This window comes from Bemisia tabaci, chromosome 2 (assembly GCF_918797505.1).
Source record: "Bemisia tabaci chromosome 2, PGI_BMITA_v3".
Taxonomy (NCBI): Eukaryota; Metazoa; Arthropoda; class Insecta; order Hemiptera; family Aleyrodidae; genus Bemisia; species Bemisia tabaci.
In genome coordinates this window covers 24,964,846-24,979,449 of record NC_092794.1, presented here as the reverse complement: position 1 = coordinate 24,979,449, position 14,604 = coordinate 24,964,846, and the positions used below count along the sequence as shown (strand labels likewise).

Genomic DNA, 14,604 nt, shown 5'->3' with positions numbered 1-14,604 from the left:
AGAAAGTAGAGGTAAACCTGGTTGGTTTGAACATTTTCTCAATCAGGGCGGTTTAATTCGAAGTATAGTTCGGCAACATAATGATTCAACCAATGCGATTCTTAGTAGTAGACTTTCATCCTAATTTTATTCTTATTGCATGAACTTCAACAATATAAACTACAACAACATTTGTATTTGTACTCTGAGTATGGATGAGTTAACAGTGAGCAAAAGTGTCGAAAAACACCTTCATACACCTTTCACAATACTTTGGCTCATCACGTTCCATTTATATTTAATAACGCCGATGGTAAATCCAATACATGCTGAAGTGGTAAAGATTGCATCATAAAGCTCCCCCCCCCCTTATTTGGGCAGAACTTACAACTTTCTGTTAACTTTATTACCAGAGTGAAATTTGAAATAATTTCAACTTCTTGCCTCACTTTCTGAGGTTTTAGGAGAAAAATGAAAGTGAGAAAAACCCATCAATTCAGTGCATTTACTTTGCATGTAAGTACGTCCTACATAAAAAAGAAAAAAAAAAGTATATTTACAGGTCTTGTGTCACAGGTAGACATCCGTACTATTAATTCTTACGTTTTTGTTTATTTTATCCCAGCCATCCAAGTGAGCTTCTGATCATATTTTGGACAACTCCTTCGAAAGTTTTAATGGCGCTTTTTTTTAAAATAATTTTTTCATTATTGTCAGACTCAGATCTACCTCAGATACATAGCACATCAAAATCTTTTTACATTCAGTGTTTTACTTCAAATTCTAATCTCTCTCACTGAATTTACTCATGTTTATACTTTTAGTTGTAATTTAATTGAACGAAGATTTCGTGATCATGCTTACTATGCCAATCCCTAAAATTAATTTGTCAATAATTCCTCGTGTCCATTCTGCATGTATTTATTTATGCATAGATTTGCTTTTTCTATTTATAAGTTTGTGTTTGTATATACATTGGTTCAATGTTTTTTGTTTGAGCCAGGGAACTATCCTTCGCATTATGTTTACACAATATTCTGCTCAGAGCGGATATTTTTTTAGGCTTTTATAGTTTTTTAATACCGTTTCCAACATCCCCCCCCCCCCTCTCAAAGTGACAAGACTCAGAATGGTTGTTATGTGATTCCTATTGCGAGATTATGAAATTAAGTCTTGCTCATTAATAGATAATTACTTTAGATCATACAGATGCTGATATCTTGTTAAAATTAAAAGTTTAGTGAGCCATGGCTACTCTAGCAATGAGAGGCTTTCTTGAGAAAAAATATTAATTTCATTAATTTTAATTTATTTCTTTGGGAGAAACTCTAGTTTTCTCTAAATCAGTGTTAACAGGTAAGATCTCTATAGTTTGTTTCTAATTTTTTGTGTCGAATATTTTGCCTTTCTTACTGTAATGATCGTAGCATGATAGAAATAATTATTTTTCGCTCTCGAGTATCGTATGGTGCTTTTCTTTCAGGTTCCTTAAACACTGATATTTTTGATGCACCTGAGGGAAAGGAGACTTAAGGTGAAAAAAATGAAAATGGAGACAACTATAGTTTTGCATTAAGGGTTAAACAATTTTCCCCAAAAAACCCAAAAAATTTCAAAATTGACTCTTCTTGAGCATTTCAAAGTTTGAGATTGGAAAAACTTAATTTCGAAAAAAACGTAGCTGAAGTTCTGAAAAAGTTTTGCCTGTAGATTAGGCTTCGTTATCCTTAAAAATGAATGTTTGCTCGTTTACTGACCTCAATATTAAATAATTCTATTATAGCTTCTTGTTTGATATAATCAAATAATAACCTTGCTATCATGCAAGAAGGCATTTTGATGACATTTGCCCAGCCAAGATGACATTCAGTCCGTGCGCTGTTACCGGTTTTGACCCACCTTCACTTGAAACGCATTTAAAATTGTTGAAAGCGCTAATTATGACTTAAATATTTGACAACATGTTCCTGAGATGTGTAGAAATCGATAAGCATCAAAAACTGGAAATCAACAATTTCATCTTGACCAAAACCGCGCTTTTCTGCTCTCCAAAAAAATTTTGCAAGTCCCCTTTTCCTCAGGTTCATCACATTTGATGAAATTGGAATCGATTTTTCTCCTGAATCCTATTTGTGTCTCAATTTTTTCCTGTTGTAACATCAAAAATTAAGGTAAAACATACAAATTTAAGCAAAAGCTCTCCTTCTAAGTGCCATTTATGTTTTGTACGTAAGCCCCTATGAAGTTATTGTACTAATTCCATCTCCCAGTGCCTTTATAATATTTAATAATAGTAACTGTCAACTTAGTCTTTTATGTGGTAGTCAAAGTTATAGTTTTTTATCTGCAAAGTTTTCTCTTTTTTTAAAAAAAATCAATTCGTTTATTTTTTGTGATCATTTTTTTTACAATTTTTTTATTTTTAGCACGCAATGCTGAATCCTTTGGCTACAAATCAAACATGTTCATTATTTTACAACCCCCTTAAATTTTTGTAGATACTGCGAATTTTTTTTTAGTTGCATGATACTATATTTTGGTTTCAATAAATTTTATCCTTTTAAATTTTCATAATTTCCATCTTTCTCTCCTTTTTTTCTTTATGTAATCTTCTTGTTCGTGATTTCACTTAACCATTTGAAAGTTGGATGTGAACAGAGGGATACAGCCTCATTGCATTTTTCTTTTGATTTTATTGAATTTTCACTATGTTATCAGCCTAGAATTTCTAGCATTAATGAGAACTTTTTCTGTCTCCTGTTCATGATGCCTTTTTCCAGTCATGTACTGAGGAAAATGCATTTTCAAGACCGCTTCTTTGAGTTCTATTGAGTGTGAAGGTGGCACCAATACTAGTAGGTGGCTGGTCGATGGGAAAATATTTTTTCTATTTAGTGGACTAAGGAGAAAATCTCCCCATTTGCTTGTGCAGCATAGTCAGATAAATTTTAGCGTATTGACCACTTGCTGACTAATATTATTGCTGCTGTTTTCACCGCCTAATGCATAAACAAAAGGATCAGAACTTAACTTACCAGCAGCCTGATAGTTGAAATTTTTTGCTTGTTGGGACGACATAGATGACATAGGTTAAAAGGCGGAGCGTGATTGGTCGGCTATGTCTTATCGCTGCTTTGCCATGCCTTTGTCAGGTGGAATGGATGACATACTGTCAGAAACTCAAGAAGTGCCGTTGGCTTGTCGTGAGTTCAACCCAACATAGGCAAGACAAAGCAGCGATAAGACGCAGCTGACCAATCATGCTCCGCCTTTTAACCTATGTTATCTATGTCGTCCCAACAAACAAAAAATTTTAACAATCAGGCTGCTGGGTGAGTATTTTGAAATGACATCATGATCAATGGGGAAAAAATTTTCATTGGTCTCGAAAATTCTGTGAATTACCATTTATCTCTCTCCGTTTCGAAAATTTAAAAATTGGAACTGTAGGAATTTGCTGTGTCAGTCGAGCAGTATTCTCTGAAAAAAATCGCCCTGCCGAAACTTTTAAGTATACACTCTAGGAACTGTTTGTGAAATTAGAGAAGAGATAGTTTGGTACTTTTTTATGATCAAAGATTTTTTTTGTGAGTTACCTCTATGAATATCTATTATTGATCACGCTAATGATAAAATTTCCCTACTACACAGCTAAAATGATTGCTAAAAAGTTGGAGAAAGCACATTTTGCTTAATATTCACTACAAAATTCAAATTTTTCCCTACTGAGAAGCCTAATTTCAGCTATTTAAAAATCTCAGATCTTATTTTTTCTGTAAAATGTATAAGAGCCAAACAAAAGTAACAAGTTCATATGTAGAGTTTATGCGAAATAAGCTTATGTACTTCCAGACTGCGAGTGAAGATAATCTGACATCAGTTTTACATGGAAAGTAAATGTAAGAAGCAAGATGGCGGATCCTCTGTCACAGTCTGAGAGTGCATAAACTTGGTCTTCTCCCGTTTCAATTTTAAATCTGACTTTTGTTAAGTATCGTGGGTAGAAGAGTCAAGTGACGTTTTTTAATGAAAAAATTCAAAATTTATTTCGAGTAGATCCTGCCTAAGTGAAAATACTGAACCCCAGAGCTCATTTTGTTGCCTCAATACTAAAATTTTAAGGCAATTTATCTTTCAGGCTTCAATAGAATTTTTAAATTTATGACTTCAAGCATCTTCCTTTCATTACAGAGAGTGATCCGAAAGTCCTAGCTGCACCACCAGTACCTGGTATCACCCTTGTAACTTTTGAGCAAAGTGAAATACAGACTTGACATTTTGTAAGTGCTCCAATATCAAAGGGAGCGGCTATTGGGACCCCCCAAAATTTTAAGGGGATCCCTGCGAAAAATGGCAAGAAGCTTAAGAGTTATAGAAGTGGTGCAGCACTTTTGAATCACCCTATTTGTTACTTAAATCTTTTGTCCATGTTGCCTTTCGTTTGATTTTGAAGGTTAGAACATGGAATATGTTTATTGTGCCGGTATTTTTCTTTACGGAGTTGAACAATCATAAAAATAGCATTTATAAACGAGTCCTCTAATCCCTTCGCTCTTCTGATTCTCCTGAATGAAATGACCTCTTTTCAGCTTGACTGAGTTTCCATCAGTCTTTCATCATGAGTCATTGCTTTTCCAAGTTTTAAAGTTTCATTGCAAGTTACCGAACAAAATGCAAGAATAAAGAAAGTCTTCCTTTCTTGTCTAGTGTTCAATGTTCAGATTGGTATATCAGTGGCTGTCATTGGCCCTCATCTCTTGACTTAACTTAATAAGAAATACATTTTTTGGCGATTAATGCTAATAACTTGATGTACCGCAACGTAATGAAGAAACACCTTTTTGATATGATCTATGGCAAGTTGTGAGATTTCGCGTCTTGGCCATGAATACTCCTCAACATGACAATGTCTCTGGTCCGCATGACGATCGAGGCTCATAAAAAAATAAAAATGAACCAGTTAAAATTTAAGTTTTAAAATGTTCAAAATAATGGCTATATTATTTTGTCTGTGTTTATCCACACGCATCTGAAAATTTGATCAGTTTCATAATAGTTTAGCCTGGTTATGCAAAAGAAAGAAAGGAAAAATAATAATAATTATAATTTAAGCCAATTTAATTCGGCAGACTCATTTCTTCAAAAGATGAACCATAGGTTTTATTCTCCCCTTTTTCTCCTATTAACAAAAGAACTAAGATAAAATACACAAATCTTGTTGAAACTTTGAGGAACAAAGACCACCCATGTGATATGTTGCCTGGTGGTCAAATCTTCATTGGTTTTTTGTATGTTCTGCTGATCGTTCCTGTCGCATATTGGCAGAGCCTTTTATCCTGTGGTTGGATGAAAAATTAGCAAAACTATGTCTGCAAGATCCAGTCCCAATTCCTGCCTTTATACTCAACAAGAATTAAGACTAGATGGAAGGCACTTTCTAAAACAGAGTGTTTTCGTTATTTATTTAAGGACAATACCCATTATTTTGTTTTTACAATCTGTCTCTACCTTTAAACTTAATTTAATTCTAAACTTGTTTTGTCACGAAAGATTTTATGATTTGCGTTTGTTTACAGAAATGGGTCGCGGCGGGACATTAGCATCAGTGGCGGAGGAGGGGGAGGAGGGATACTTCGGAGCGGAGGGCCGGATTTCAATAGTGGGGGACGAGGCTATGCTGGTCAACCTGGTCAGTACGCGACTTTGAACCGCAAGTTCAGGACGTTGGAGCACCCAACAGGAACACGTCGAGGCCTCTCCCACCTTGAGCCTGGTAATTCTCACACCCTCGGACACAAAAAGTTGCGTGATGGAGGTGGTAGCCAAAACTACTACTCAACCATCTCCAAAAAATGCAAGACTCTGGAAGCCAATGACTTCTACTGAGGACCGGCCTCTGTTAATGCCAGCAACGGTTTTGGTAATCCCAAGTACAACACAATGAAACCGTTGTCCACTGCCAAAGTTCCAACAGTTGCTGCACCTGATGGTTTCAAAAATGAAACTATCTCTATTATTAGCTCTGGTGCTGTCAACTCGTTCAATAATTTATCTCATTATCCAAGCCCCAATGCAAGTCCGTATGGAGATAATGTTTGCAACATGTCAACATTTTCTGCTTCGAATTCTGAGTATAAAATCACAGAGCTGTAATTTTGATGATCTTTTCAATGTTGAGTAGTTGAACTATGTACCAGCAGGTTACTATTACACCTCAATTATGCATTTTTAACTGATTGGCAAAACTTTGAACATTTTTTCTGTTGCTGAGAGGAGTCCACAAAAAACTTGTCAAGGTTCAATTTCCCTGAGTATAATTTTATATCTTTTTTCTTCGTTTTTGATGAAGTTACATAAATGGCTCACAAAAATTTCTGGTGAATTTTAATGGTGAATGGATTTTTTTAAAAGAATCTATGTTTGTGTGGTTCTAATTGTATTCATACTTTTCATTTATTTGCATCCAATCAATTAAACCACTGAAAAGAACAGACAGAATTGAAAATCATTTCAGAAAGAATTGCATTTCTTTTCCATAAAAACAGTAGCCAGCAAGTGATATGAGCTAACACAACCCAAATATTATGCCAATGGAATAATGCCAGATAGAGCTTAAAAGCTGAATTTGGACTAAACTTAAACATGTAATCATATCATAATTTTACCCTTGCTCCAGATGGTATTTCTATAATTGAAAAGTGTATAGAGAACTGCAATATTTTCTTAGAATGACTCAATTTTTCATGTTTTGCCTGTCAGTTGACATCCCCTCCTCCCTCAACTACTATAACCAATTCCTCACTGAATCTCCCCAAATTTGTCTCTGTCAAACTCTATCAGAGTAAATAGGCGATTGATAGGTTGTACTAAATGTGTGTATTTACCTCAAAAATAATGGTTTCTTTCGAATGCCTTTCAGAAGTTCTTCAAATTTTAGGAAATCCAAGGATTTAATCACTTTCCATACGTATTCTCTCAGGTATAAAAAATTGTAACATAATAAAAATTTAACGTAATAAAAAATTGTAACGTAATAAAAAATCAGAGTGTATCCTAGAAAAGAACTTGCCAAATGTTTTTATATGAGAATTTTGGTGTCTGTACATCGTATTCAGCACCTTAATATGCCTAATTAGTTGTTTTCCAACATTTTTGCATGAACGTTATCTGCTTTTTGAATACCTTTGAGTACCTCCTTAAAGTACCTTCTGAACACTGTAAAACAATGACTAATTATTGAAAAATCCCAACATAGTTTTTTATGTACATGCAATGAAGATTGTCAGAAAAGTTGAAAACAGTTTTAATGACACAGCGCAGACTCTCTGGTGTAGTTTCCTGTGTCATTTTGAAGCATTTTAAAGGAATCAAAAAGAGCGTAAATTGATGGTGTAAGTTCCTTTCTTCAACAATTCTAGTCATGATAAGAATGTGTAAATACTGTAAAGCTCAATATTGTTTCTCTTATTTTTAAAAAATTTCTCTCATCGTGTTTTCTGTTCCTTTTCTTTCCCAATGCTATGTAATCAGCTGGTACACTGCTCAAGAAAAGATCATTAAGGAATTCGATGTTTTTATCATTATTGATTAAGATTTAGTGCACTTGCAACATCTCCATTCATAATTCAGAAACATTTTTCAATTATGATTTTCAGTCACCGATTTGAAAAGTTTTAAATGATTTGTATACGAACAGCTTAATAACAGAAATGAAATTAGGCATAAGAAATAAAATGAGATAAATGAAATTTTGGCGTGAGACTGCTGCATTGACAGACAGGCCACTTTTTGAAGGAATAAAGTAAATGTATAATTCGATCCCAAGGTAAAATAATTGTTGTGATTTTGATTTTTGAAAGTATAAATAATTATCTAATTATGTAGCGTATACATACTGTATTATACGGGAAGTTAATTTTTCTTTTCCTTTGTTCTGTTTTTGCATAGACTTTAACTTATGGCAGTGATTTTTATTTGGTAGTAAGATTAGTTAGTACAATGAATTTTGAACAGTAAGCTGTATCAAATGTAAAAGGGTGTTTCCTTCTATGGCTGCAACCAATTCAGGCTCAAAACAAAGACATGGTAGGAAAGGTTTGTTCTTTAAAATCTCTGCCTTGTAGAGGGAAAATAAGGTTTCAACTTTGTAACTGGTCCAGTTGAAAACTCACTCTAAAAACTCAATATTTAAATTTCAAAAAAAATGTCAACTTTTGTCATCAAAACTGGTGTAAAATCTTGCGTTTGTCGTTTCAAATAAGATGCCCCAATCTATAGGTTTAGGTTTTTTTTTTTCCATATCTATGGATACCCTGTTTACACATTTTGTATTGTAAATATGTAATACCCTTGATCCGTAAAAGCTACAATGCTAGGCTGGGTCCTGTTTATTATTTTAACAGAGTCAGTGCCTATACTGACTAAGGTAATAAGTTGAAACGCCAACTTTCTTTGATGTGTCATATTTGAATCAAATCTAAGTATGAAAAGAATGGAATCAGAAAGCAGAACAAGTTTTTATTATTTTATCAAAATTAATTTTCATAATTTTGATGTTATAAATTGTTAACATCTTTTAAAATTATAACAGAACATTTCAGAAGAGCGTCCGTTAATTTAAAGAAATGGCATACAAGTTTGAGACAACTATGCTCTTGATTCATATTGCACAATTTAGGAAGATGAATAAATTGCTTTATTAACTACCCAACAGATTTGAACGCACAAAAAATGCAAAGGCAAAGTACATCGAGACTTGAATATGTCAAAATTTCATCAGTTGTAGCTTAGAGAAACTTCATGAGGGGGAAACATCATAATGTGAACCTTTGTTAGAAGAAGAGGAAGATTAAAAACTCCTATTTTAAGTTTGGATGATTTTTAACCTAATGATAGCTTATCATCTTAAAAAATACCCAAATTTACCTATCTTGAATTTGTCATTAGCTTTGTTTAAATAATGGTTTTAAACTTTCTTTTTTTACAAATAGGCTGTCACAGATACAAGAAACACAAAATCCGAAGCACATAAACTTTATCAACCACAAAATATTTGTCAGTCGAATCTGTAATAGATTTGTGTCTAGTTTGTTGATAGGTACCGATAGATGAGTGGAAAGGTATGATTACAGCTGTGCAAAGGTCAAATTTCTCTTTTGCAAATTAATAGAAATCACGTTCATGAAAGAACTAAGATTAGTCATTTATTCCATTTCACTATGGTCTCTTTCACTCAAGTATTCTCCGCACAGCTCAAAGGGCAATCAGTGCTTATCTGATTGACGAGACCAAGGCGGGAGACTACAGTCTTCAATGATGCTATTGATGACTTTAACCATTGCGATTTTAGATAGACTTTTCATCCATTAATTTAAAGATCTATTCTTCAAAATTAACTAAAGGTACTACCCTATTCTATCACAAGTGTAACTTTTTTTTCCAATTGCCAGAAATAATAAGAACATTTCTTCTCACAACTTTATTTTGATTTTTTTGTTTTTAATGCAACTGTTTATTTATTTAACTCTGTAATCATGCTATTGAGTATCATAACATTGATTGGCTTTTCTTGGTTATTCAAGTCTAGGGTATATCAAATGTGACTGGCTTTCAATTTTCCTTTTATTTAGTTTAAAAAATATCCACTGATCTTGAAGACAATGTGCTCAGTCTCCTTATCTTGCTTTAATCAGGACTACATTAAATCAATATTCAATCTCTCTAGTTTTCAGTTGCCAACGCATTTCACTTTTTTGTAATTTCTTTATTAGTAGATACCAGCCCACAAAATAATTTTTTCTTACCTGTCTTGTTTTCACTCATTATTTTACATTGAAAATGTATTCTCTCATTATAACTTCTATTTATTATTTGATTGAAATACACATGACAGCCTATTCCTATTTAAATTTCATTATTTGAAAGGCAATGATAACTTAAGCACCCTTTCCAATGGAACTTAGGTCTCTTTTACTTTAAATATGGCGTTCAATCAATCAGGTATCGTGTTAAAAAATTCCGAAAGGCATTATGTATTTTGGTTTCACTGTCAAGCTTTGTGTCTCCATCTTAAGACCAACAGTTCACCAAGACGAATAGCCATATTCTTTCTTTCCCAATAAAAAATAATAGCCTAATAAAAAAAATAAGCCGGATTTTCACATGCCTTTAGCGCATAGAATTCGGTAAAGGAATGCTTATGTTGATCAGTGAAGTATCATTGTCATTCACAGGGTGTCTACAGGTCTGGAAAACGGGGAGTTGCCTGGGAATTCCATCAGGTCAAGGAAAAGTCGGGAAATTGTGAAAAAAAAATCTTGAAACTTGAAATCAGAAAAATCATTAGCATTGTCCACAAAATTGAACTGAGTTTCAGTCAAGTTCAGAGTTCAGTCCTCTGTCACACTCGGAATAGTAGATAGAGGGAATATGCAAGGAGGGTTGCAATTTTAGTCAATTGAGTAACTAATGTCTAAAGATAAAAGGTTCACAAGTTTCGGGTACTTGCAATGAAATAAATGTCGAACATTACTCATTTTCAGTATTGCGCAGGCGAATGTTTGCCGAAAGTCAGGGAAATATCTTTGTCAGAGAATTTTATCCCACTGAGTCTGTAGAAACCCTGCATCCCGATATAATACATAACATTTACTGCTTCAATTTTATCACCTAATATTGGTTAAGATGCATTTAAACAATTTTTCATGGAAATTGCTCACTGGTATGCTCAAGCTTCCGCCAACAGTAATTGAAACCAAAACTAACTGTAGGTGCACTTTAACCTGGGAAAAAGTGCATTGTATGTTAAGCAAGTGCCATTCATAATTAAATCGTGCACTCTGTCCTAATTAGTTTTATTGCATACTTTCTGCATTTAATTATGGTGGATAAGTCTTTCATTCTAAAGTTGACTGTCACTATATTAAGTCAATTAACTGTCTGATCTCGTCTGGCACCATCATACATTCTCAAAAATTTGTTTAGGTTTTAAAATGCAATTTTTTTTTTTAAAGAAAAAAACCCGAGGAAACCTGTATGCTGCTAATCTCAAGTTTGTTTAATTTCTGCTCCTCTCCATAAATTCTGTCTTAGTATTTGTCTTTTTGTAAATTAGGTTCTTTTGGGTTTCTAAAGTCCTTTACTTTGAAGCATAGGCTTAGCGAGCTGTAGGCTGCATTTGGGGAGGTTTAATTTTTCAATCATGGGAAACGCCTGTAAGATATTACCTAATTTTAACTGATAATTCTTCAAATTTTATAGTGATTCTTTTTGTCCAAAGTGAAAATGTTCTTTTCTTTTTTAAAGTAGTCTAACAAAAATGTGATCAAAATGTTATCTCTGATCTTGACTGAATAATTCCTTATTTTGATCTGTTTAAATCCTGGCTTGATGAACCGATTCTTACAGTTCACGCAATACTCCTATCTGATCTATACAATATCTTGAAGAAAAAAATTTCCAGGAGGCTCTATATAAAATGAAATCCCTTGCTCCTATAGTTAAATTTTCAAAATGAACTTTTCTTTTTGCAAGGGTTGGTTCATTAAGTAGAAATGACGTAGGAACTTTAGAGGAGCGTTTTGTTAAAAATAAATTCGTTAGTGCTTTGAAATTTTAAAATAGAGGATTTTACTTCATGACCAATTCAGAGAAAGTATATGTTTTGCCTCTTTGTTGATTAAGATAAATATTAGTGATGTACTCACTTTCTCTACATTATTGTGGAACACCTAGTTGGCCATTATTCCTCAGGGCTTAAACATTTTCCCAATTAAATCTAACTATTAATTTTTATAATTTAAATGACTGCCTCCTTCATCCTAAGGTGTTTGTCCCTCTTTTGTAGATAATTCATTTTTATGATACCCATTCTTACTTATGAAATAATCCAATCGGTGCCAAGGTTTTAAATAGTCAATACTGATCATTCTACACTTCCATAATTTTTTCTCATGTTTTTCTATTTTTCGTCTTCTTATGATTTTTCTTCTACTATCCCGATTTCTCTCTTTTTCTCAAACTGCGTTTTTAACATCTACTGTGTTTGAAATTCACCCACTTTCAAGTCTTTTTGAATTTACGTCCTTTTACTTGCACCTCTTGTTAGGTCTTAGATCTGAGTTTCTCAAAAGATTCAACATAAAGACCTGAATTCGTTCTCTAGAAATTAATGAAAATTTTTTTATTAACATATTTTAGGATTTTTGTTTTCTGTTCTCGCTGCAAAAAAAGATTATTTTTAACTTATGAATGATCTCTACTTTTCTCTTTTTTCTTTAAATAACAAAATACAGATGACAATCTGAAACCAGAAGTATACTGGCTGTAAGTTTCAAAAGTTAGGGAAATCCCATTTTTATGTTAAAAATATACATATTAAGATGATGGTTTTAGACCTTACATTCCATTTGAATTTTCTTTAAATGCGCAAGTCGTACTTTTAAGTTTTTTTACGGTCTTGGCTCTTCGTCTGAAGCTGGGTCATCCAGAAATTGCTTTTTCGATTGAACTTAATAAAATACTCGAGCCATCGACTCCAAGATCTTACTTTTATTTGGTGCCCATATTGTCAGTATATGTATATATTTACACTCAAACATATTATACTTAAGCCAAAAATATTTGTATGCATTCTCATTTGATATTGTGTCATAAATATTATTCATTTCTATGGAAAACTAGGAAAAAAATTGTTTCAGCCTGAAACTGAGTTGAGTCTTTGCCCTCTTTATGTCAGTTTGAAATATTCATAATGTTTCAAGTTAACATGTGTTTTTATCCAAGTCTGAATTGGACCAGTTAATGATTGCATGAAGTACTATCAATAGACCCAGGACCACTTAACAAGGTACAAATTGAAGCATTCTGGTTCATGATTCCTCTTCAAAATTACTCTTAAATTACGACTTGTGCCACAAAAATTACTGAAATAACTCCGATACCAAGAAATTAGCAATTTTATTTAACATTGGAGACGAAAAATTTGAATTTCCTGCTAACAAGAAAAACCTGAGTCCACTTGAATCAAATCGCACACTACAACACTTTTGGCTGGCTTTTCAATCAAGCAGTGTTTTTCTCCATTCTGTGATGTACGCAAAGTGTAAACAACGAGCTATAGCTGAGCTAAAGCACTAAGATGGAGGTTATCATATTTCCATACCAAGGAGACTGTCATGTGATCATGCGATTCAATTCAAGTAGATTATGACTTTTCTATGGACAGAAAGTTTGAATTCCTGAATTCGTTTTCCGCAAAGTTTTGATGAGTCGTTTATTATATTGCCTAAATTCGCAACTTGGCAAGTGGTTCATTAGGCGTTAGTAGCCTCAGCACCTGCTCTTACGCCCAAACTGATATGGGAGTATCTAATTGTAAGTTGCAAGTAATGAAGTTTGAAATGACTGGACTCAGTTTCAGGCATTGTTTTGTATGTATTTATCTTGAGCATGGCTACTTAAGTCAGTTTGTTTTATAGTACAATATATATATTAAAAAGTGCTCAACTTCTTAACTTTAATTTTAGCAATAGGTCTTCGGAACATCACTCATCTTGTAATTTAAAATCTTGTCTCTCAGTCAAAAAAAAAAACTTACAAACTCAGTGAGTTATAATTTTAAGTGAAAAGTAAGTGTCACGTCAAGCATTTCTCAGTCCCAACAGTTTTCAAAGTTATTATAGCACCTTAATATTTTGTAACTGATGAAACTCGTAAAGTACTCATATCAACTGTGGTTTTTAACTAATTTTACTCCTATTTCATCTTTCCAAGAAAATATCGAAAAGGTAAAAAAAAAAATTAATACATAGTAGAAATACCTACTACCAAATCTCAAGCAACTAATTTAATTTAATCAATTTTTTTTAAAATTTTTAATTGGTTGTTCTGCTTGAAAGGTAAAATATTCCTGGAAGTTTCAAATATTGCAGACTAAGATAGGTATTTTTTTTTTTTTTACTTTCATCGATACAAACCGAAACTATCAGATCCTGTTTATTCACACTCAGCTGTACATCCTATCAGTGACCCGTTTCTAGTTGTTCCTTCAAGAGTTGGAGTTTTTGTCTCTGATCTCATAAGCGGGAACCGTTTCAGGTAGTTGAAGATTTTCATTACAATGCCATGTTAACTTCATATTATAGGTTAAAAGTTACTTCATAGGTAATTTTTACCTGAAGAATCGCCAACATTTGAGAACAGGACTCAGCGCTTCCTTACATAAAAATTATCCCAAAGATAAGACTGACAACATGAACAAGTATAAAAGTAAGTCTTATGTGCCATGTATACTCAGATTTTTTTTTCCAAGATTTGTCCTTCCCCCAAGTCTAAATGTTATCTTCCTGTAAGATCGCCCCTTGTACAAATTCTTCTTAGGCAAGGAATTAGATCTTTTGTATGATTAAATATTTTAAATTTAAGTTACCACTATCAATTTATCTATGAAATTACTGTAGGTAGCATCGAACTCTCTCTAGCATTTCTTTTGTGAAGCATTATTTGTACATTTTGATACTTTTATTTGAATAAACTAGACTTAAAATGTTATTGAATTTTGTTGCTTTAAGTCTCATTCTCCCGACTGAAAATCTAAGTTTTGGCACTGAGCTCTTTGTAGGTACC

At 33.2% G+C, this 14,604-nt stretch overlaps 1 protein-coding gene across 3 annotated transcripts in view; it reads left to right on the top strand.

The window, feature by feature from the left end:
• The window catches only part of tty (tweety), a 106,988-nt gene extending 92,459 nt beyond the window's left edge, over window positions 1-14,529 (top strand). For all 3 annotated transcript variants that reach the window (XM_019040369.2, XM_019040379.2, XM_019040361.2), the window contains one exon: window positions 5,556-14,529. In XM_019040369.2, the coding sequence (XP_018895914.1) occupies window positions 5,556-5,865 (310 nt within the window). In that variant the 3' untranslated portion in view covers window positions 5,866-14,529. The remainder of the gene's footprint in view (window positions 1-5,555) is intronic.
• The last annotated feature ends 75 nt before the right edge of the window (window positions 14,530-14,604 follow it).